The 24,280-nt window shown below is 38.0% G+C and overlaps 2 protein-coding genes across 5 annotated transcripts in view; one reads left to right on the top strand and one right to left on the bottom strand.

Moving 5' to 3' along the window:
- Positions 1–499: 499 nt before the first annotated feature.
- Positions 500–12,917, bottom strand: DEPDC4 (DEP domain containing 4). 3 transcript variants are annotated; one of them, XM_071423198.1, is made up of 9 exons: positions 12,772–12,917; positions 10,844–11,270; positions 10,170–10,321; positions 9,437–9,623; positions 7,662–7,888; positions 6,686–6,828; positions 6,367–6,492; positions 5,069–5,147; positions 500–2,725 (listed from the first exon to the last, which is right to left on the bottom strand). In XM_071423198.1, exons 1-9 carry the CDS (start codon positions 12,854–12,856, stop codon positions 2,508–2,510), a joined length of 1,644 nt encoding a protein of 547 aa, XP_071279299.1. In that variant the 5' UTR covers positions 12,857–12,917; the 3' UTR covers positions 500–2,507. The 3 variants fall into 3 exon arrangements, with proteins under 3 accessions (XP_071279299.1, XP_071279300.1, XP_071279301.1); XM_071423199.1 differs by having other exon boundaries at positions 10,170–10,318; XM_071423200.1 differs by lacking the exon at positions 10,844–11,270 and having other exon boundaries at positions 10,170–10,318.
- A 74-nt stretch (positions 12,918–12,991) lies between these two features.
- Positions 12,992–24,280, top strand: part of SCYL2 (SCY1 like pseudokinase 2) — a 34,468-nt gene continuing 23,179 nt past the window's right edge. For both annotated transcript variants that reach the window (XM_071423197.1, XM_071423196.1), the window contains exons 1-3: positions 12,992–13,125; positions 16,910–17,113; positions 21,024–21,181. In XM_071423197.1, coding sequence (XP_071279298.1) covers positions 16,937–17,113; positions 21,024–21,181 — 335 coding nt within the window. In that variant the 5' untranslated portion in view covers positions 12,992–13,125; positions 16,910–16,936. The remainder of the gene's footprint in view (positions 13,126–16,909; positions 17,114–21,023; positions 21,182–24,280) is intronic.

Genomic DNA, 24,280 nt, shown 5'->3' with positions numbered 1-24,280 from the left:
TCTCTACTTCAAACTGGCAAATTCATACTGGCAATTAATTTGATAGCTGTATGCTAGAAATCATAAACAGAAATGAGTGACAGGTCCCAAGTTTCCTTAGCACATGATTCTGTGTCAGATACTGTTAAAAATATGTGACAGAACTTTCTAAAGTCCAGTAAATTTTTTCTAATTTTGGAATTTAACTGAAAACCAGTAGTCTATAGTTCTCCAAAACTATTCTGTGGGCCCTTAGATGTAAAATAACAAGCTTCTGTCAAGAGAAGATTAAAAGGTAAGTAGATCCTCTGTTAGGGTATGTGAATAAAATATGGCTCTCAAGTGCTCTTCCTTTCCTTTTCAGAACTAGATCAATTTAGCTTCTTTTCCCATGAACTGAAGAGAACCACAGGGCAGCTATAAACTGCTGCTCAGAACACTTCCTAACTGTTTAATACCTGGTTCTACCCCCCTTGACCTGCCTCTTCCCAATGCACACACTATGAAATGAAAGGCTCACCACTTTTTATACAATTATTTATTACATTTAAATTACCCCAAGAAAATTCTAAATCAAGTCACAAAGTGCAAGTTTGTTTTTAACAAAACAGTTTTTCCCCAAAGCAATTCCCAGCCCATCCAGCCTACAAATTACCATGTTATCACCCCTCCCTGTTACCAGGTTTAGTATTTTGAGTAAGACACAGTAAACAGACTGAAGACACAGAGATTAGGAAAAAAAACCAACTCAAACCTCTTTCTTCTATTACGCAACATCAGAAGCACTTAGTCAGGAAAAACTTTCCTGTTTACAAGTCTCAATAACCTGCTTCTGTATATGCTCCCTCTTCTGGGAGAGTGACCAAAATCCCACACAGGGCTAGAAAAAGAATACATGGCCCTGTAGTATAGGAATTAGGGTATTCACCTCTGAAAGGGGAAACTTGGATGTTTTTCCTCCTCTAGAAATTATTTATTTCACACTGGTAAGTCACACTTAAATAACAAGTGCATAAACATGGATTCATGGACAGAGATTTCAACTACATTCCCTGATTTCTAATAGGGCCAGGTAATTTAAATAAGGCTACTTCAAATATGCAAGTTAACTAAGTGCACAGGTAATAAGTTGTGTTGTTTATATCTTACAGTGCAACCATTTCAATTTAAAAAAAATACAAACAGCACTTGTTCTAAGAAAGCTTTGGTATCCTGTTCACTTGACTGTATTTGAGCCTACAGGAGGATGGAGACACCTAAAGCAGCACACTCACAACAGAAAAAAAATAAATCATTAAATCATGCTTATAGTGGAACTAGTCCAGCACTGGGGCCAAGAAAATGATAAAGTAGAGGATCTGTCACACAGGGAAGAGGCTGAGAGTGCTGTGATTGTTTAGCCCTGAGAATGCTCATGGGAGGGAGTGAAGAAGACTGAGCCAAACACTTCAGCAGTGCCAGTAAAAGGACAGGAGGCAGTGCAAGAAATTCTGCCTAAGCATAAGGCAGTTTAGTTTGGTTGGGTATTTTCTTTCTTTTTTGTGTGGAGGTAGGGTTCGTTTGTTTGTTTTTAAATACTGTGAGACTGGTGAAAGTCTGGACCAGACTCACCCAAGAGGCTGTGGCATATCTGTTTTTGTAGATACTCTAAACTCAACTGGAAAAGTTCTTGAGCAGCCTGCACTGACCAACTCCACTTCAATCTGGCTGGTGAGAGTAGACCAGAGGTCCCTTCCAATACCAAGTCTTTGAGCCTTTGTCCAATACATGACTAAATGTCTGTTGCAAGGATCAAAGAAGTAATGTAACCTCTCACACTATATCACATATTTATTTATTATTAAAAAAAGGCTGAGAGAGCATGAAAAAGAGAAGGCTTTGGGGTGACCTAATTGTTGCCTTCCTGTACCTTAAGGGAGCCTACAAAGAGACCTGGAGAGGATTTCTTCAAAATGTAACTTTTTCCTTGAATTAGCAGAGGCTCAGTCTGCCAGAGTGGGGAGGCAGTAACAACAGGTTGTAATTACTGACTGCAAGCACTCACAGCTCACTTGCCTAATAAATCCTTCCTGCTGCAAATTCAAAACCCACTGACCTGCTTCCAACATTTTTTACACACTTCATACACTTTTACAATACCCACAGGAGTCATAACCTATGTTTAAGATGAGATTAAGTTATTATTAATTAAAGATAGAAAAGATTAAAACCCCCTACTGATTATCAACCCAAGCATGGCTCAGAACACAGATGTGGCTCAGACAGAAAGCCATGGGGCTGTGGGACAGATTGAAAAAAGTGCCAAACCCTGAACTCAAGGCAGCCCAAGCAGTGACCTGTTACTACTTACTTACAAATAATTAAGTATATTTTGCTTAAAAGATAAATTAGATTTAATGCTTTATAGCAGCATAGTAATTTTGATAGTTGTAGCTTCCTGAAACTGAAGATAAAAACATTTTTATGAGCAATTTTCATGTGCCTCCTTCACTCTTTTAAAAAAATATTAAAAAAGGCTGTATTGAAGTCTAACCATTTGGAGTACAAAATTCACATGTAGTTTTACAACCACTACAGTAGACAAAAGAATGGTATTTTCGAAATTCTTTGATTAACTTCTTCTTTTGCTTCAAAGGAACAGTAGGGTCATTGTCTATGTCTTGAACCAGTGCTAGAAGATACTGATTGGTTTGTTGCTTTTGATCTTCATATTCTTTAGTTGTAATGCGTTGACAGAAGGTGAAGCCTTTGTGAGAAATCAGAGGTTCAGATTAAGTTTCGTGCATCATGTAAAAGCCTTGTTACAAAATATGGTAAGAAACATAGGTATATTGATATTTTAGTTCAGATGTGATTACATCTACAAGTAATGTGAAACATCCAGCTCTCCACTGAGAATGGACAGAAATCTAAACATGAATTGCAAAAATAAAGTTAAAAAGCAGCGTTACAAGTACAGTATCACAGAAGATTCTGTATTGCAAAACAGGCCTGCAAGAAAAAGAGCAAATACAGTTCTCACACAGAGACAAGAAGAACATTACACAATAAGACTGGCACCTTGCATTTGTCAGGATCCAAAGGTTCTCTGTGACTAAATCAGATCTGTAAGCAAGGCTCAGTACCTAATGCAAGTGAATACATACTGTGGAGAAATAGTTGCCTCTAAACCAGACTACAAAAATCAGGAACAGAATTTAGGAGCTTCTACATGAGTAGACATCTGAGCATGGTTTGGGCACCAGAAACAGAGGTGATGCAAGAAGGATACTTAACTCAGCACACCTTAGCTACTGAAAGGTTGTGAATCTCTGCAGTAAAGTGCTGCCCTGCAAGGACTCAAGCCCCCTCACTGGGCAGGTGAGTTCTGGCCTGAGCAAAGACAGGCATTCAGCTACTCCACAGACACTTTTTATTCCTATACATATTAGAGAGCAATTTGGTTGAACAATTGTCAGTTGCCTAAAGGGGAAAGACTTCTTATTAATCCTTTACAAACACCATCATCTTTAGGCTTCACATAGAGAGTAGTATTAACCTGACCTGTCAGAGTTTTCATGTGGACCTGTCCTTCCCTTCTTATAAAGTAAGTTTGTCAAATATCAATATTTTTATGGTTTAGTAGAATCAGATGAAGAAAAAAGACAGCTCTTTTAAAAGGGAAGGCTTAACAACTGACAAAAAGATTAACTTTTAAAACTTCAGTATGGATCTTAAGTTCTGTGGTTTCAAGTGTCTTACTAGATTAAAACAAATTCCAGAGTTCTCTTGCTGGTTTTAGTATTTTTTATTTCCAGCAGACCTAAGGATTACTTTCCTGCAATTGACAGAGCCCTTTTCTTATGTGGGTCTCCCAGCATTCCCTCCTGCTCCCACCTGGACTTAAGAAGTTCACCAGCTAAGAATGCTCAATAGCTCCTAGGAAAGATTTTGGAAAAAGGGAAAATGACACCAGCATATGAGGCACACAGGAAAACAGAAATATGCCATGTCAGAGAGCTTACAATTAGATCAAACTATTTCAACAAGTCAATGGAACCTATATGCATTTATAGATCGGAACCCCAAAAGTTAGTAAGAAAAATGGAATATGGGGTTTGTGCTTCTGTTGTCTCTTCAGGGTGTCAATGGAGATCACACAGGCTCTGAAAATATTACAGATAGGCAGCTCTTCCCACTGCTGCTCATTTCTGTATTCTTTGGCTTCATAATATGTGATTCTCAGAACACTGAACCAGAAGGAATTTGGCCTCATTCCAGAATCCAACACAGATGGTAAAAGATTCTGTACCAAACTACTTCTCCAGCAGCTGCTGTATTAAATGTAATATTCCACAGCAAAATAACTTAGTGCAGTTTGTTTCCCAATGGTTTCTCTTCAGTGTTTAAGCACACAATGCACTGGCAATACAGGAGTCAAAGAAGATGAAGAGTCAGAGAGAAATTCAATTATTTAAGCCAACCCTATTAATCAGTATTGGCAGCAAGGCCAGACACAATGTTAGCTCAAAAGAAATAAGCTGAGAAGCATTAACTCCACATACATAAAGGTATTGTAGCCTAAAAGGAAGGCATTTGACACCTGGTGCCTAAGATCTTAATAAACTTTAGGCTTACCCAGAAAAAGGAGAGTTCTTCAAAACACTAAACAATCAAAGTCTGTACTCAAGTCATCTATCAGAACCTTGAACTACTGAGTTCTGTGACAATTTATAGGTGTCTTGTGGCAAAAATAAAAGACTACTGCTCCTAAATACAAAGTCTCATTAAATTCCCAAACCAAATTAGACGCAAATCACTTCAGGAAGCACATTTTGCACTACTATTTCCAGAAAGAAATTATTTGGTAAAAAAAAAAAATTTAAAAATCGTAGCTTATCCAAAGTAGATATTAATAGAATCCTTGCTCTCCAATATTCAGACCAGTTTTGCAGATAGCATATAATTTAATATTTAGTGCATTAGCCACTAATGCCCCTAATGCTTCACTTCCAACAAAGAAAAAGAACTCTACACACAATTATAGGCAACTGATGATAAATTAGTTCTTATACAATAATTTAAATAAAAAATTTATCCCATCATCTACCTGAATTGATATCTGGATCTTGCTCTTCTAGCAAACTCTGAAGTCTCCTACTCATTAGTTCCAGAAGAGTTAAAGGAGCCTGAAAATACAACCCAACAAAGAAAATATTACAAAAGCAATACTTCTATATTTTTATAATGTAAAGCTTTCAGATAACCAATTTAAAAACACATAGATAAATGCAGAAGAATTTATGCCCAAATTTTTTTTGTACACATTCAAAGTCTCTCACAGAATTGCACTAAAATACATAGTTTTACTAAGATACATGTGTTTATTTCTGGTATTTCTGGCCAAAGAAATAGGAAGCAAAAATTCTAGATGCTGCTTTCCATGGCAAAAACTGCAGTTTAAAACAAGCTGATTTCAGCTTTCACACAAGGCTCTCAATTGCAGCTATCAGAGTGAACCACCATCCTGCTGTCACTGCTGCACAGTTCTGGCCCTAACTCTAGTGGGGAATCAAAGGCCCAACCCTCATGTCAGAACCCTTAACACAAATTAAAAAAGGGGAGTTGGCTGTGTATTAACAAATATAAAACCCTCACTAACCACTTAATGCTTTCAAACTAAAATGGAGCTAATTAAAAAAAAAAAAAAGTTCTCCCATGTCTCAACCTGAAGTCAGAAGTGGAAATCAATGTGTTGTATAAAAATAAAAACCACTATTTTACTGAAACCAAATTTCTGTGAAGCTTTTTTTTATAGAGTATGGTAAAGTTTCATCTTTTCAATGTGACAATATGATGAAACATAAATTAAGGAGATTATATGTGCATATTTACACAACTCATCAAGTTTAATAGAAAGGCTACTAGTATTTTGTGGTTCTATTTGTTTTCTTCAGTTTAAAAGTTAACATTCCAAAATGCTGAAGGATCTTTTAGATTTGTCAAAGCTATACACATACACTGGGGTACAAGAGCATGCCATTTTTCTACCACTCATAGTATGCCAGTGAACTTCTAAAGGAGAAATACATTAAGATACTTAAATATTTAGTAGGCATTCATTACCAACAAGGTGCCAAAATGACTCTATAAAAATTATTAATATTTTAAATATTTTCCTAATAGAAATCATTCAAATACAAAGAGAGGATATAATTTATAAAGGATTGAAAAGCTCTCAAAAATCTGTCCTGTATAGTCTGGAATAGCTTCTCACCCTGTTTGGCTGTACTATTAAACTGTAACAAATGGAACATTAAACACAGCTCCTCAGACTTGTCGTGCTCAAAAAAAGGCAATTCATGGCTTTTAACATGACAAAGCCAATGATGTAAAGGAGAATGATACCTTGAAGAGCTCGGAGTGATTGTCCATCAGAAACTGAGTCAGCAGTTCTGCCTGTGGCTTTGACAGTGTCCTGTTTTGTAAGATGAACTTTGTACAAGTCTTGATGATCACAAATCTGTTCTCAAACTAGAAAAATAGTACCCGGATTTGGCATTAGATTGACTTGCAGAGTGCTAGCAAAGACTAAGTACAACGGGATGCTATCAGTGGGAAACAGATAACACGGAAAGGCAGTAAACAGAATACTTCTAACTAGACAAAAATTTAACTTTACTATGACAAACTGCTATTTTTCACATTAAGCAGAACAGATACTTACTTGTTTTTGCAATCTGTAGCCCTCAGACTCCGATGCAATGGCTAGGAATGTAAGGAGCCTGTGAAGTTCTTCCCTGATATTTGGTGCTAATAATTTTAAATAAAGTTGTAATGCCTCTAGAGCTTGATCTGTTTTTCCTTTTTCTGTCATGGAGTAAAACAGCATATCCAATGTTACTACTCATTTTCAGAGCCATGAATACTTACTTAAATCCCAATAATAATCCCAGTTTTGGGGGTGTTTCCTTCCAAACAAAATTTCATGTTGTTCCAGTTATCAAAGGATTCTTTCCTCAATCCACAAGTTTTAATTTTTCCTCCCCCACCAGGGGCAGAGTGGCAGCAGGCAGTGAGTGAGCAGCTTTGTAGTACTTAGTTGGCAGCTGGGGTTAAGGCACAACAACCCAACAGGACTGAAGCAGCAGCACTAAAGCCTATTTAGGTAGGATAAATCCTAAACTTGTACTTAAATGAAACCCTTCTGGTTTACTTCTGTGCATATGATGGGAGGGCTCTCAATAGTCCCTTTTATAATTTTAAATAATTTCTATTACTGAAAAGGACCCTATGTTCATAACTTTAAAAACCTTATTCTGGTTAACAGGAAAAACTGCATAGCAATGATTTTAGTTTTATGTTATTACTTAGTAGTAGCAATAAGGCAAATTCTGACCTGGGGTAAGTAACTTTCACAATGGGAGTAGTTACATATTGAGTTACCCACAGAGGTTGGTGAATCTCTATCCTTCCAGATTTTCAAAATTCAGTTGGACCAGGCCCTAAGCAAATTGATCTAACTTTGAAATTTGTCCTTGTCTTGAGTAGAGGTTCATAATAGTGATCTTGAGCATTTCCTTCAAACCTAAAAAGTGCATCTGCATTGGCACTGCAAATGGTGTCATGATTCAGTCAATTGATACTTAGTGACTTCCTCTACACAGCTTCCATCTTTATTTTTTGTTCCAGGCTGCTCTTACCTATAAGTTCTATAATTCCTGAATGAATATCAAAATCCTGAGTGGCAAGAAGAGAATCCTTCTTTTGATTGTAATACTTCATAATAACATCAAAAAGAATCTTCTTGTATGCATTCAGACTGCTGGGGTTGTCAGTGCTTTGAGGTAACTGCTGACTAACCATCACTAGGAATTGGTCAGGAAAATACTCCAAGCATTCAATTGCAGCATAGAGCCATCTGTCAAGCCTGCAGAAGAAAAAGGTTGTTTTAGTGCTTGCTTTAAAATGCTCTACCTATTTTTATTTTCACAGATTCATAGAATATTTTGAGTCAGAAGGGACACACAAGGATCATTGCATCCAACTCTTAAGGAAATAGGATTGAATCTGTAACCTTGGTATAATTAGCACCATGCTCTAAACAACTGAGCTATCTCAGGGTCCATTTAATCCTCTAAAAGAAAACTAGATAGAAATAACCATGCAGGTATAGTCACATATATGAACCACAATGCTGAACTGGTTTATTAAGCAGTTTGTGTAACTTATTTCACTACAGCAGTTCAAGAACCTGCTCAAAATGGGCAACTTCCATGTTTTTCTGATGCTAAAGGCAATACACCTGAGACAAACCCAGATCAAAACAAGCTGCAATCATGCCAGACTGTCACTGACCCCAGCAGTATTTAAAAACCATTACTCCAACACACACATTCAGAACCCACCAGGGCTAACCAGGGTGAAAAAAAACTGATCTTAACAGAAGAGAAAAAGACAGTTAGTTTGAAAAAAGAGGAAAATAAAAGTTGGTTAAATCCCAGAGGACTACAGAAGCAGTTTATTATATAACCTACTATAAAGGTATGAGTTTTCACAAGCATCTATTGTCTGTATATCTTAACTAAGGAAAGAAAATGTAACCTAATTATGTACCTAAAATTCGGGTGCACAATTTATTGTTGAAAGAAGCCAGAAAATCAGAGGAAAAAGTCCCAACCATTTTGTACAGAAGGAATATAAAATCATGGAAATGTGTGGGGCAGAAGAACAATAGCTTTTACCTGATTCTGGACCTAAAATAATTTGATCTGAACCAATGACAAGTTGCAAATATAATTTAAGATCCACAGAATCTTATTTTTATCATGGAGAACAGAAACAAAGATTGTTAAATTACAGATAAAAACTGAATTAATTTGACAAAAATAGTAATTCCTAAGACATTCACATGAGCCTTGACATATTCGTTAGAAGTATATGCAAGATAGAGATCAGCCTCAGTACACTAAACAGGAACACTACAAAAGTAAGAGAAGACTTAAGGAAAAGAACATTGACAACATGCAGCCACATTTATATTCTCATTATATAAGCATTCTTCAGTGCTACAGCTTAGTTTCTCCTTTTCTCTTGCTAACAATAGATGCATTATTGACTTTCTATCTATCTTCACACCACAGCCACCAGGAACTGCTACAAAGACTCAGAATAAAGTTTTCAAGTTCTGATATCTGTTACAGAGGCCTAAGAGTAAAGAATCTGATCTAGAAACTAGGCATGTTTACAACATTCAAGGTTAAGTTCTAATGTTTACTTAAAATGCTCAAATGTCCAACTCTAAATATATACTTTTTGTGAAATCACTTAGCACTTCTGAAGTCAATCACACTTATGTCACCTCTGTCTACAAGTACACAAACATAATGATGTCTGTTTGTTCACTTAACACAAACCTTTGATCAAGAATAAAATAAAGCCTTTACTAACAAATTCATTTAACAGATATAAAACTTACTCAGGCAAGTTTAAGCTACATGCAACCTCTCTGTCCAGGAAAGTATTTGAGATAATCATGTCTTCTTCTTTGCCAAAACTCTCTGATTTTGTCTTCACTGAAGACACCAAGATATCTTCTAGAAGGGGAACATCAATTAACTGCAGCAGTCGTAGCAGAGCTTGCTGTTTCCAGACATCTTCTATTACTGATACCATAAACAAACAAAAAACCTTCAGAAACAAGATCTTACATAAACAACTAACCTTTGTTTTTACTCACCAAAGAATCTTTTAAGTGTTCAAAGAAAACTCAGTAACAGCATAATGTGAAGTTGCTGTGCTGGGTAAGAAGGGATCAAAATAGGAATGCTAAAAAAAATATAAATGTCTCCCCCATCTAGGATTCAGAATAAACTAATTAGTAGAAGAAAAAAAAGACAAGTGAAAAGCAAAGGAATCACATAATAAAGATAGTCTTAATCTTAAAACCTACTTCCTTCTGAAGTAGTATTTTCATAAATAGCACATTATGCAAAAACATACCCCTGTTGTGTTTCCTTCTGTTTACAAGCATTAACCCCTTTAAGGCTCATTTAGATATTTTGTTATTAGCGACAGGTTAAATTTAGGTCTCCGTGGAGCATTGTTGTACAGAAACGGGGCACTCACTACAAGATACAGTGTTGCAGTGTGATTTCAAATAATACAGTGAAGAACAATCAAGTTTTAAAAAGAAAAAATGCAATCCTCACCTCCTTTTGAAAGCAGGCGAGTTGGCTCATTAACCATGATCTTTGGAGGTAAAGATGCATGAACATATATTGATTGAAGAAGCTCCTCAATCCTTTTTTTATCAGCTGCTTCCAATGCTAATGGGTTTGAAAGTGTTGTGCCACACTTTCTGCTTAGGGAGGGGGGAAAAAAAAAAGATGTAAAACAAATACTATTAGAACACATTTGGCTTTCTGTTACTTACTAAATTGCTCTTAAATCAGAACTTTATGGCTTCATTATATCTGGAGTCTATCCTGCTACTAGAATTCCTACCATCCACATCTGCTTTGCAGCAAGGGCAAGGATATTGATTCCAAATACTGTTAGCTAGTTCCACTTTGTTTACTGGCTTTCAGTAACTAGCTCATTCATGCTAAGTTTCAGATTTCAGCACAATTGATAGCAAAACCAAATTATTCCTAGGCTTATGCTATTGTGCCAGACTATTTCAAATAACAAACAGCAGATCAAAATACTTTACTCAAAAATACCTGGAAACATCTACAATTTAGACATAATGTTTCTCAAAACTGGCACATACTTTTCAGAAGTCTCCAATACCTGGTTTAGTCAGACATAACTTCATTTAAAGGTAACCTTCCTTAACTTTTTTTAAAAAAGAGAAAAATGGGAATAGTCCAGAATAACTCACTTGGAACACAGTTTTGTTTTCTGTTTGTAGATTTGCTCAGGAGATAAGCTTTCATTGTCCTTACTCTTTCCTGGAAGAAGAGGATCAAGACTGCTGTTTACGAATCTATAGAGACTAGTGTCCGTGTCTTCAAACTCTGTTTCCTTCCCGTTCTTGAATAAGTAAAGCTTGGCTCCAACTGGCTCAAACACTTTGTGATCCATCAGTGCTTGGCATACACGGACCCCCTTCAGCCGAGAAATGTCATTGCAGCTTAGGTACATGCTTTGCATGAGATGGCTCAGTACCACATCAACAGCATTGGAGCCGGTGAAGCAGTTTCTGTATGTTTTCAGGTGTTGTCTACGTCTTCTGATTTCCACTTGATTGTAAAGGGCATGTATAATACTATTCCACAGCTGAGTTGCTTGAAAAGGACCATCGCAGTCTGCAAAATGTTTATGTGAAAGTTGTACAAATTTAAAACCTTAAATACTTAAAAAAATACACTGTGATTTTAGTTTTATATCTTTTTTTAAATATTCAGAAATCAGCTGAATTTTACAAACACAAAGATAATATTTCATGACTCAGTCCTTCTTGTAAGCTGACTCACACCCACTATGGTAGAATCAAGAGAAGAGAACAAAAATCCACTAAAAACAGGGGATGAAGGGGTTTTTTGGTCATTGTTACGACCACACATATTGTACGTATGTGCTGTGTACATACACATTAAATCATTAGAGAATCACAAAACAGCCGAGGCTTGCAGGAACCTCTGGGGTCTATCTGGTTTAACCTCCTTGCTCAAGCAAGGCCACCCAGAACCAAGTTTTGAATATTTCCAGAAGCCGAGATGTCCACACACGATATCACAACCTCTCCGGGTACCACTGAAGAGAGTCAGTGTAAAAAACGCTAATCACTTCTTTTAAAATTTTAGAAGTTTAATAGTAATAAAATGGTTATAAAAATAGTAATACAATTACAGTAGTAATAATTTGGACAATTTGAATTAGGACAATATGAGACAATAGAGACAAGGAGTTACGGATGTCCGGGTACCTTTTTCTGGGCAGCACGAGCCTGAAAAAGGATACCCATTAACAAAGGATTAACCCTTAAAAGCAATAGCCTGTTGCATATTCATACACTTCATACATGATGCATAAATTCCATTCAAATACAAGATTCTGTCTGGTCATCTTCAGCTTCTTCCTCTGAATCCTAACAGCGCCTTCGAGTTTGTTTCTTCTGATAAGAGGGCAATAAATTCTTTTTCTCTGAAATATTTAGGTGTCCTGTGGCTGCTATTTCACTGCAAGTCCTTTCTTTAAAAAAAGTATCCTACATAGCGTAGTTTCTATTTTAACACTTTTTATAAACTAAAACTATATTTAATACACTACTTAAAGAGAATTAATACAGCATTACTTTCTAACACAACACATATAATATTCATTTTAATATTTGTGAAAGCCAATCATAAAATACATGCGTTTTTCACAGTCTGCCTCCATCCTCTTTGCACTCTTGCAAAGACACCCCCAAGGCTTCTCTTCTCCCGGCGGAGCAGCCCCAGCGCTCTCAGCCCCTCTGGGGGAGATGCTCCGAAGCCCCCAGTTGATCCTCACATATGGCGCCCAGATCAGCAGACGACAAACAAGTGTTTGAAGAGCATTAACCGCGCCTGGCACCCAGCCCAGCTCTCCCAGCGGCGTCCCCCGTAAGCTCAGCTCCAGGGGTACGGCCGGAGGAAGCTCCTTTCCCCCCCGTCCAGCTGCCGAGCCTCCCTAGCCCCGTTCTGCCCGCCGCCCCCTCCCGCGGCACCGGCAGCCGGGGGTGCAGCACAAACAACGGGGAAACGCCGGCCCCTCGCAGCCTGCTCCGCTCCCCGGCCCCTCCGACACTGCGGGGGAGAGACGGGGATGACGCTCGTCGCCCACCTCGGCGCCGCCCGCTCCCCCGGCGCGGCTGCAACTCGCTCTGGCTGCGGATCCTCCTGAAGCGCGGAGTCAAATACCCCGCCATGGCCGCGGCCGGGCGCCTGGCGGAAGCCGGCAGAGCGCATCACTTCCCGCCCGCCGCCCCCGGCCGCGCCCAGCGCCGCCCCTGCGGGTCGGAAGTGAGCCGAGCTCCGGCCGCCCCCGCCCCGCCGCCGAGGCTGCTGCCGTCACTATGGAGTAGTCGCGGCAGGACGGGGTTCGAGCGAGAGACGGAGCCGGCGTGACAGGCGGCCCGCCGGGACCACAGGGCGACGGGCAGCCGGGCGCTGCGCCGGCAGCTTCCCGCGGGCTCAGGTGAGAGGCCGCGGCCCGGGTCGACAGCGGCTGCCCGTGGCCTGGTGGCGCTGCGCGGGGCGGGCAGGGCCGGCCGGCTCCGCGGGGCCGGTGGTCTCGGGTCCTGGGTGCCCGGCGCTGGGGGCTGGAGGGGAAGGGCCGCCCCGGAGGCTCGATCGCCGCGCGGGGAGCGCTGAGCTGCCCGAGCCGGCGGATCGCGGGTCACCTGCCGCCTGTGGCCGCGGCCGCCTGTGCTCGCCCCCGGCGCGCTGCTGCCGGCTGCCCCGCGGAGCAGGGAGCGCAGGCACCGGCCCTGCGGCGCGGAGCGGTGCGAGTCCGCTCTCGCTGGAAATAACAGTAAATACTTCATCCCGGAGCCCGCAGGAGGCTGACCGGGGTTTGTGCAGTGCACAGGCTGGGTTTCACCTGTCACCAGGCGACAGACAGAACCTTGTTCATGGATCTCGTTCCGTGAGGTTTTGGTAGGGATTCAGCTGAAGCTCAGTACCGACATGGTACATGAAAGTTAAGAAATTGACGTGCGGCGAGGGCAGCCTTGTCCAGTGCTTCATTGCATTTGATCCTCTCAATGTTTTGTAACAAATGCAAAAGCTTGGTTTTGCCTTAAAAATGCTGGGGTTTTGTCCTTTTATTTGCTGTGACTCAGTTGTTCCAGCACTTACTTCTGTGGATTGATCCTGGCTTGGGGCAGGTGGGTAGGATGCGGTTGGGCAGCACGAAGTAGCTGTGCAGCAGCAGCCTGCTGGTCTGGGCTCCCCAAGGGGGATCCCAGCTTGTTATAGTTCAGAGTAGTGGTAGTGTGTGTTGTACTGCTGTGCGGTGTGCACTCACAGCCATACATCAGATGAAGCTGTGAATTAGTTTGAGGTTAAACTGCTGGGTTTGCATTATGCAGGTTTTTTTGGGTTTTTTTTATGAGTGAGAATTGAGAAATGGTGGGCAGTCTTTGTTTTGGATTTCAGCAGCCAGTATTTCAGCATTTTGAATGTTCTGCCTCCTTTCTGAGTGCAGTGGTGGTTGTTGCTTACTACCTTGCTAAATGATTGTTCTCATCCTGCTGCCTTATGATTGCTGATGTACACCAGTATAAAAACCATTACTGATTGTGAGGGGCATTCATGAAAAAACATATTGAACATCCAGAATGTTTTAGGATTAGTTCCAGGTTTTGCAGAGTCAGAATCAGTAGCATTGATATTACTCATGAAATTCAAACAGGAAGAGTTCTTAAACATTTATTGCATGTGCTGTGTGGCTTGTACAGACACTGTTATACTTCCAATTTTGCATTTGTCTCATTTATTACCTTTTAACTTGAAATGCAAATTTCATTGTGGGTGACTGACTTTAATGCCACTTGGTTATTATTTTTTTTGGAAATACTAGACCAGTCTTAACTGAACAAACAAGTTTTCCTACAGCAGAGAACCAGACTTGTGTATTTCAGATGTGGTTAACTTGTCATGATTTGTGGTGGTATTAGAGATCCTATCCAAAACAGATATTTTTGGTGGGGCATGGATTTTCTAGATACCTTGTTCCTGTTGACATATATAGATTTTTTTACTGAAGTTGGTGATGGCAATTTTTTTAATAAAGCAAAATGTATTATTTTAACTTATATTCAGATGTTGATAAGAGGATTTCTACAAATTTACGGTTAGGTAGATGTAAGCTTTAAACCCCATCTGCTTATTGAGAAATAAGTTGCTTGGTACTGCTTGCTCAGAAGCTAAATTAAACAATAGTTTACCTGCTGTCAGGCTGGAGGGGAACAGGTTGGACAGGGTCTGCCAGGCTTGAATTTTAAATTCTGGCACTTCAGATACTAAAGTGCTGTTGGCATTCTCACCTAGTGGCTTTTTTAGGCTACTCACTGCAGTTTGTCTGTCACCCACAGCAGAGGACACCTCTGATTTAATGAATACTACACCATTTTCCCATCATCTCTGTAGAGAAAGTTTCCTTTCAGATTTATACAAAGGAATTTGAACATGCATCCACATGCGTTTTCTTAATAATATTTCTGCAGTTAATTTTGCAAAGTGTTTGAGAGTCCTAACAAGATGGTGTTGCATTGGTACTAGAGAAGATTTGATGGCTGGGAGTGAACAAAACAATGGAAAAAGCATGAGATCTAAACCCAAGTAAATTAGATTTGGGATTATCTTGAACTCGTTAGGATTGATTTTATAGTCTTTTAGCATATAGAGTTTGCCCACAGAATAGCTGCTGAATAAAATTGCTGAGAGCTGGAAATGCCTATAGATCCTTTTTAGAATAATCCATGATCCTTGTTTGTGCCTATTTATTCGGTTAATGAAAAGTTTCTTCATACAGGGATATTAGCCAGTGTCTTACTAGAAGTTTGGTATAGGGCTGCACAGTTAGGACTTGCATGTGTTTTTCTATATAATGAATCAGAAAGTAAAATTAATTTCTTGTAATAATGAAATTTAAAATACTGAAATAAAATTACTTAATAAAGGAATTCTGTGTTTCCATAATTTATTTCAAGGTTTGTTCTCAACAAAACACTAACGATATACCAAACAAGTTTGTAGTTATTCTTAAGATTGTCTTGTTGATTTCAGGCACAGTTTCTCTATCTGAAGAGTCAAGATAGAGCAGCACAGCTGTTCCATGTGCAGTGCTGCACTAAGATTTGCTTGGGGCTTGGCTAATACTGTTACACACAATTGCACTGGAGGGAATTGTCCCATAACACAGGGAACTTTTTAAACAGTTTTGTTTAGTATGTTTATTACCTCTTTTACATTTATAGACCTCTATTACAGGTCTGTCTTTGCAATTGGAACCTAATCAGATTATTTGTCCTGATTTGTAGTGGAATGAAATCTATAGTACCAGAGAGAGAAGGAGTGCATGACCAGGTAACCTCAGTGTGGTTGATTTTGGTTAAGTTTGACTGAAGGATACGGATGTTTTTACATCTTACTTGAAAGAGAGACTGAAGAAATATCCTCAAGTGTTGCTTTTGAATATACTGCATAATACTGATTCCAGGAAATAATTTCTTCTTGCATTCTCTTTTTCTTTGCTCACACAGATAATGAAGCTGAATGTCTATATCTTTTTTTCTGCTGTTTGTTTGCTGCCTTCATTCTTTCTTGTGTACACATTATCAGAGAAACAATTGCATAAATGGCTTCAGAACTTGTATCTGGCAGAATAGGCAAGTCAGATTTATTGAGAAAATACAGAAAACTCTGGAAGTCTACACTACAGGGGAAGATGAAGTAAATTGGAAGCTGCTACAGTCTTATAACTCTAAAATTTGAAAGGTGATGTGAAAAAAAGTTTCCTTGCACAGTTTTGGTAAAGCATAAAAGGATGGATTTCTTGTTCCCTTCCCATGCACTTGATACTTAAGTTCATTAATTGTTGGGTAATACAAATGGTAATGTCAGCAGTCTGATGGGCAAAATATTGAATTTTGAGCTTGTGTTTTGAAAAGCACTGCATAGGAAAGAATATTTCTGGTTTTTACTTGCTGTCTGTATAATACACATCCATTATTTTGCTGGCCTGGGATCTTAAGCAATCCTTCACTTCAGACAAATGAGTAATTCTGTGAGCACTGGAATTAAAGGAGTCTGTTTTCCTTCAGATTTGTTTCTCTATTTGACGGATACTAATACACAGAGTGTGAACCTTTCCTGTCGGGGGACAGTTTACAAATCCTTTGCATTATTTGATTACAGTTTCCAATAAATGGTTGAACTGAGAAGACCGTGAAACCTTTGTTGTCTTATCTTTGTAGGATAAGCCATTGGTGCAAACTGAAACCATGGAGTCCATGCTGAACAAGCTGAAGAGCACTGTCACAAAGGTGACAGCTGATGTCACCAGTGCAGTCATGGGAAATCCCGTCACCAGGGAATTCGATGTCGGGCGACACATTGCCAGTGGAGGTAACGGGCTTGCTTGGAAGATATTCAATGGAACTAAAAAATCAACAAAGCAGGTGAGTTACCAACTAAAGACCTGTGTTTATAAGCATTAGATGACAGATTGATAGGTAGCAGTTGGAAAGTGGCAGTTAAAGTCCAACTGGACAGACTCATGTTAAGGGTAGTGAAATGACACAAAACCTCAGCATTATTTAAGTACATTGTTCTCAGATATATAAGTATTACTTGCTTTAAGTTTTTTGTCAGAGAAAGAAGAGGTTCTACATTCATAGCATACAATTTGGAACCAAGATCAAGAATTCTTCCAAGTTAAAAGTGACCTGACAATAAGTTTACTTTACCATGGATTGGTTCCCCAGTTTGTTGCAGCTTGCAGCTTTTTTTTTGGTAACAATTCTGACTTTTTACAGTTTAAAATGACCACGAAGTGTGTCGTCATCTGTTGTCAGCAACCGACACTGTAGTTTTTTGCTCAGCTACCATACAGAAATTGAGCACTTAGAAATGTTAAGTTATGAGATACTGTAACAGGAAGGCATGGGATAGAGGAGGAGGTTGTGAAGGAAGTTACGCTTTCGTGTGCTGCTTTCAGATCTGTATTGCTCCTTTTTAGTTTCCTTACAGTATTAGGGTTTAGAGCACCAATACTCAAGCATTTGACTCATTTGAAATTACTTGTATAAATGAATATAGGACTGTGACTTCAGAAGAAGGTTTGCAAAAAACAGAGTTTAAGAGTTATTATTACAGAAAATTATTTTGTTGCGCTGGAGAAATGTGAAAAGTCTTTTTTCAAATTCGGGGAGGAAATACAAGTTTCAAAGTGTAAATGAAGTGTTAATAAATTATGGTCTTTAGTTAAAAGTAGTGCTGAGAAATGTGAAGTCACTTAGACAATGCAACAGCTTGCTGCAAATATACCAAAAAGAAATGGACACAAAGGAATGTCGCTGGAAAATGTTTATACAATCTGATAGATAATAAGCAAATAAACAGTAGCAAATATATATATAATAGATAGAATAAATAATCTGCAAAGAATGTGTGATCTGATTCTGTGTGACAGAGTCTGAACAATGTTTAATCAGGTATTTTTGCCATGTTTTCATTTTTTTAGCTGGTGCAGAGCTCTGTGCTTCTTTTATTTACTGAATTTGCCCAACATAGCTGTTCATTTGGGCTTTTTTTTGGTCTTACTCAGCTATACACAGTAATAACATTGGAAGCATGGTAATTTTGATCTTTTTTATACGATCTATGTGCCCAGTAAGCATTTGACCTGTAGCAGGTATATCCTTAAGGTCTGGAGAGTTGTAGCAAGTTTCTTTCACTGTATAGTTGACAAAGTATATGTAACTAGTTTCCTGTCAATCACCTTTTTCAAGCCTTGAATGGGTGTTCTGACCAACAATTTTACAGAGTTTTAGTTCAGGTGCTCCATGTGGTCCTGCAATATATCTGTAAACCCGGACTAGCATCCGTGCCGTTGCATGCCATCATTAGTAATTAAAAATACAGCAGCAGTTGTACTGCATGGAATTTTAGATGGCTGGTCTTTTGACATGCAGTTACCATTAAGTATTAATATTACCAGTTAAGTAACACCATGTCAACATTCACTTTGCCATTGCAAAACAAATTGTGCAGCAATACAGGCTTATGGTGTGTTGTATTGCAATATATGTTCTTTAACATTTTTTATTTCTCTCCCATGTACCTTCTGAATGTTCTTTGGGCTGGCTGTCATTTTCCAGGTGATAGCAGTCACTTTTGTGAAGTTGCACATATTTGCTGTATTACAAGTGTGTATATCTAAGTTGAAGCTACAAGGGTTTTTTTGCAGTGTGTATTGTAATCAGACAAGTAGGATGTAAGGCCTTGTTGTTGTCACTTTACCACAACACAATAGTTTAAGTCTTATAAGTCTAATAGACTTGATAGTTTAAGTCATTGTAGCCAGATAAAACAACTAAATTTGGAGGTTTTAATGTTACAGCAGTAGAAATCTTTGTTTTCAGGATTATTTTTGTTCCTGTTTTGAGTCAGTGGACAGTTACAAATATTCCATCTCTGGTGAGAGTAGATATCTCTAACTTTATTCTTCTTTTCCGAGTTCTGCCTGGTTCCTCCCTTGCTGCTTTTCTAGGATTTCTGAATGTTTATCTGTTATTGTTTTTTTAATGTACCTTGTCTTTTCTTGCTTGCTGTGTAGGTGACTTAGTAACAACCTAACAGAATGTGAGGAAATTACTTACCTGTATGCATATATTTGTCTGGTGCTATTTCATAGCTGATCTGCTGCTGTTTGAAAGATTTATGAGTCACTCTGGTTATATATAGGTGTATAATTTCACAGTATAGTATGTATTTCAGCTCATCTTAGATTTATTAACTTAGACTTTATGCGCTTGCATTTTTTTTGGCACAGTATGTCACTTGTCCTTCTGCTTAGAAAGTGCAATCATAAATAGGTAGGGTAAGGTCACAAAGCACTTGCCAGCTCAGTTGTAAAGCTAGCAGAAATCAGGTAAGTCTCAACAACAAGGCTACAGACAGTCAAGAGGGTCCTAATGGCCTTGAATCAGCTGGTTAAGGATCTGAAGCACAAATTGTGTTCTCTTCTGCCAGGTGCAGGGAATTAAGAGTTTAAACAAACCGTGCAGGATTGCAGCAAGCACCAATAGAACTTACTTAGACCCATCACAAAATATTCAAACCATAGCTGATTTAAATACTTTCTGATTCTTTTCACTTGTCATCAAACAGAAGTTTTTTCAGAAGTGCAGTCTTAGTTTGAAATTTTGTTATTGGTCATGTACTGCTCAGTGTATGTCTTCCATCTCCTGTCATTGCTCTTCTCTGCCTTGTGTTAATATTTGATCCATCACACTTAAAAGCTGGAACAGGGAGCCAATATGGATAGAGGCAGCAAAAGTGTACTTAGTTGAGTTAGGTACAAGTATTCACCTGCTAAGGACTTCATGAAAATAGCTAAAAACCAATTTTTTGTGCATAGGGCTGAATTTCATATTTTAGATAGCCTATTTCTAAAAGTTTATAGGGTTTTATTTAATTAATAATGAAGTTGTTCCTATGAGATTTAAATTAGAGTAATGGTTATAAAATGTGCAGTAAAAGAGCATCGAGTTCCTCTTGGGACTGCAAACTGTATTTTCATATTATTTTCTGCTGCTTTCTAACCTTTATTATTATTCATAATGCTGTTGTAGCGGCATATAAAAGTCTGTTTAATGATGAAAGGTTTTAATTCCTTGTTTTCGTCAGTTGATAAATTTCACATTAACCACTTCCCAGATGCTGATGTAATCTAATTTTTTATTTTACATCGACCTCTGTAATTTCAAAGTTTCATACAGATTTCTTAATTTTCTTCTGCTCCAGTTGCAGAAGTTGGAGAGGATTTCTCTGTTCTTAATGTTTTTGGTTTTTTCACATCTTTAAGCATTACAAAATTCTTAGTGTTTTATCATGTGAATGGTCCGATCAGATTTATAGACTGCTGTGACTCCTTTGACAGATTGTACTGGTTTGGAGCAGAACACTAAGACAGGACTTGGTTTAATAAAGCAACACTTGATATATACTCAGAATATTTTAACTGTTCATAGTAGATATAAATGCTTTGATCTACTTAAAATCAGGCTGATTTCTGACTGTGGATCTGCTGCTTTTTCACTGTGTAGGTAGGGGTTATAGTTTGCTCATTACTATTTATACAATAAAGGAACATTAGTACCTTAATTCAAAATGCCTGTTTCAGGGTTTATCTACAGTAAGGTCTCCCATGACTGGGACTAAATAAGAACAAGTCAGTTTCTTTGTTTGGTTATTGTATTGGTGGGATTGTACTGTTGATTCAAAAACCACATTTGTATATAATTGTGTATAGGCTTAGATTTTGGCTGTGTTATATACTGAGAGAATTCTGTTGCTTATTTTCAGGAAGTGGCTGTTTTTGTCTTTGATAAGAAGCTAATAGACAAGTACCAAAAATTTGAAAAAGATCAGATTATTGATTCCTTAAAACGAGGTGTTCAACAGCTAACTAGGCTTCGACACCCCAGACTACTTACTGTACAGCATCCATTAGAAGAGTCCAGGTAAGCTGTAGTAAAGTAGAGAACAGTTACTTTTAATCATTGTTTTGGTAGTGGATGTAAACTGTCTGGAACATTCAATACATACATTTGATGAGATTCAAGTTTAGTGTATTTATTCATATGACAAGGTATTCACCCTATCCCTATATTCCCCGCCCCCCACCATAGAATGCAGTTTGGGTGTGAATCAAATTAATAATCTGTTGCTTGATTTTGGTCCAGTTGCAGCTGTAAGGCTACATATGACCATTACAGCATGAAAATTTGGTGCTTTAATTAATTTTGCTTTCAAAGAACTCTCTTAAAATAGTTTTCTCTCAAAAACTTATTCATACATTTTGTTCCATGTATAAGATGTATTTAGTACATGTGAGATTAGAGATTTTTGATAAACTGTATGTGTTGTAGCTAAATATGTGTTGAAAAGGCCCTCAAGTGCCTATCAAGGAAGACAAAATTCAGCATGTTCTTCTAGTGCTTATTTGATTTTTGAAAGGTTGGTCACTAGGAACAATAACTGGTTAGTCTTACAGGTTTATTGTTCAGCTGTAGGGATAACAGCACACTAAAATCTAACATAGAAAATCAAGCTTTTATGTTAAAATAGGAAGCTGATCCTGATACTACCAAAGAAGATCATGGAAGTTTTAGGGTTTTTTTCCCCAAAGAGGAAGGGGGTTGGACTAGATGATTTCCAGAAGTGCTTTCTAACCCCAGCCATTCTGTGATCCTAATTGTAGCCTGATAGAGATTCATTATATAATGTCCTTCCTTTCTGTGTTGACTTTTTCCAAATTGTTTCTAGGAGCTGCGAATACTGTAGTAATGCTTCTTCATCTTTGCAATGGCTGCTTTGAGACAGGTTTATTGGATTAAATTGCACTTTCATATTCATATCTATCTTTCCTCCAGTGCTAAACACATTTCACATTAACAGCGGTTCAAAGCTGTCATTGCACCTATGATCTAGGATGTCCCTTACAATGGCCTAAAGAAAATCAATTAGGTAGTTGAAGACAGCTCTCAGTACTCTACAACAGTAAACAAACTATTACATGCTAAATGGCCTAGGGTCATCTCAAATTATAATGTATGCAAGTGAATCCCAGAGTATACCTCAGCCTTCTTCCTAAAATTGTCACAGCTTTCCAGTTGACTCAGCAACTTTCCCCCTGAACTTTGCCTTTCAGAAGAAAACACCCAGATTCATACCTTTAAGAAACCTTTGGTGGTGTTCTTGTGAAGCATTTAAGCTTTTTGAGTATAAGTGTAGTTACATCACAGTTCTTGTTTGTGAGTCTTTAGTAATGCCTCACACTTGGCTTCTGCTGTATTTGTTTCCATACTCAGCACACTCAGCTGCTGGTAGAAACACCAGAAGCACAAAACCTGTACAGCTGCTTGCTGTGCCAGAAATGGATATAACAATTTCTGGAGAAGATTAATAAAATAAACGTTTATGTAGAATATATGTGTGTGTAACCTTGTGCAAACATACTGTAAGATTGCTTTAGGATTTCAGGTCTTTCCAGCGTGCCTATTCTTGAAGAAATCTCTTGTGAGCCTCTAGCTAGAGTGTACCTGATCTTTCTTTTTCTTCCTTTTTTCTTATTTTGTGTTTCCCCAAAGTAGCGTACAGTTGTAATGAACTGCTTGCAGGTCACCCATTATATTCCTCCTATATGATGCAAATAGATACTTGATGCCCCTGGAGGGCTGAAGTAGATATGGAAAGAAAGGCCATACCTTTCTGACCCTAGTGTCTGGATAGCTTTTCCACTATTAATAGAATGTTTCTACTACAAATTATTGGTATCCAACATAGTTATATTTAATATAAATGTATGTAATACATATAATGATGTAAAACCTCTTAATGTTCATTTATATGAGTAACTCCGTATTTATACTGAGTATTCATTATGAGTATGTTTATTTAAAAATGGTCTTGAATTCCATTAACAGGACTGGAAAGCATTATTAATTTATATTTAGCTTGTTATTGAAGAAAAGGATAAAAAAAACAAATTGTGGGTTAACTCATAATATCATTCCTACCCTTTAAAAATAGTAGTAGTGTGAATTGGCCCTTATAATTTACTAGACATTGCATTTGTTACATTGTTTCCCTGTAGAAAGCATATGTATTTTTAGCTGTCATTTTTTATTTTTAAAATGTTTTTATCTTACTATTCTGACTTTCATGTTGATATTATTCAGGAAATTGTTAAGGCAGGTGCCCTGTGTGGCAGACATCACCTTCTGCAAAATTCTACTATTTAATTAGATTTACTGCATCCCTCCAGTATTGTGGCTTGGGCCCTTTTTTTAATTACCTCCTAAAGTAAAAAATAAACAGCCATATTTTTATTGCCTCAAACCAGCAGTAATCAGACAGTTTCTTATGAAAACCATGGAATAACTGTTCCCTTGGTATTTTCATCTGTGCCTCAACCATTACTAAATGGATAAGCTCTATGGTAAAGCTGAAGTCAGACTGAAAAGAAAGTACTTTTTCTTTCTATCTTCTCGTTTTGAGTTGTGTTTATAACAGGAACAAGTTTTATAACCCTAGCCATATCAATAGAAACATGAAAGGTATGTTATTATCAGAATGGGAGGGAGGAAAGCAAGCAAAAAAATTCTGTCAGGTTGGTTGGCACTTAGCATTCAATGTATTTTACTTTTCAGTTGTTTTTCTTCTAGAGAGGCAGTAGATAAAACTAAAGTCTGGATGGATAGTAAGAGGTTTGCATGTTAGAGCAGCCTTATTTTACTTCAAAGGTCAAGCTTGTTAATTATTGAAATACTAAAAAAAATATGTGGTAGTTTCATGCTGAGACGTATCTTCTGATGTTTTTATGGAGTGATCAAAAAGTTAGGCTCTGTCCTCTTACCTAGAACTTTATATTAAAAAATACATCTTTGTTAACTGTTTTATGGTTTGTTTTCTGTGTCCATACTGATGCAGTATTTAGTGTTCTCATGAATTAATGATCCTTAAAGCAGGTATGTGTGCTACCATCCATGTAGTGCTTTCTCAAAAAAAGCCCTTTAAAACAATTAAGGAGTGAATTGCACTGTCTGTCCAGGGCCTCC

This window comes from Agelaius tricolor, unplaced genomic scaffold, assembly GCF_023055355.1.
Source record: "Agelaius tricolor isolate 1412-34295 unplaced genomic scaffold, bAgeTri1.0.p SCAF_3, whole genome shotgun sequence".
Lineage (NCBI taxonomy): Eukaryota > Metazoa > Chordata > Aves > Passeriformes > Icteridae > Agelaius > Agelaius tricolor.
Note: the sequence above shows the minus strand (reverse complement) of the source record. Positions and strands in the feature narration are given on the sequence as shown.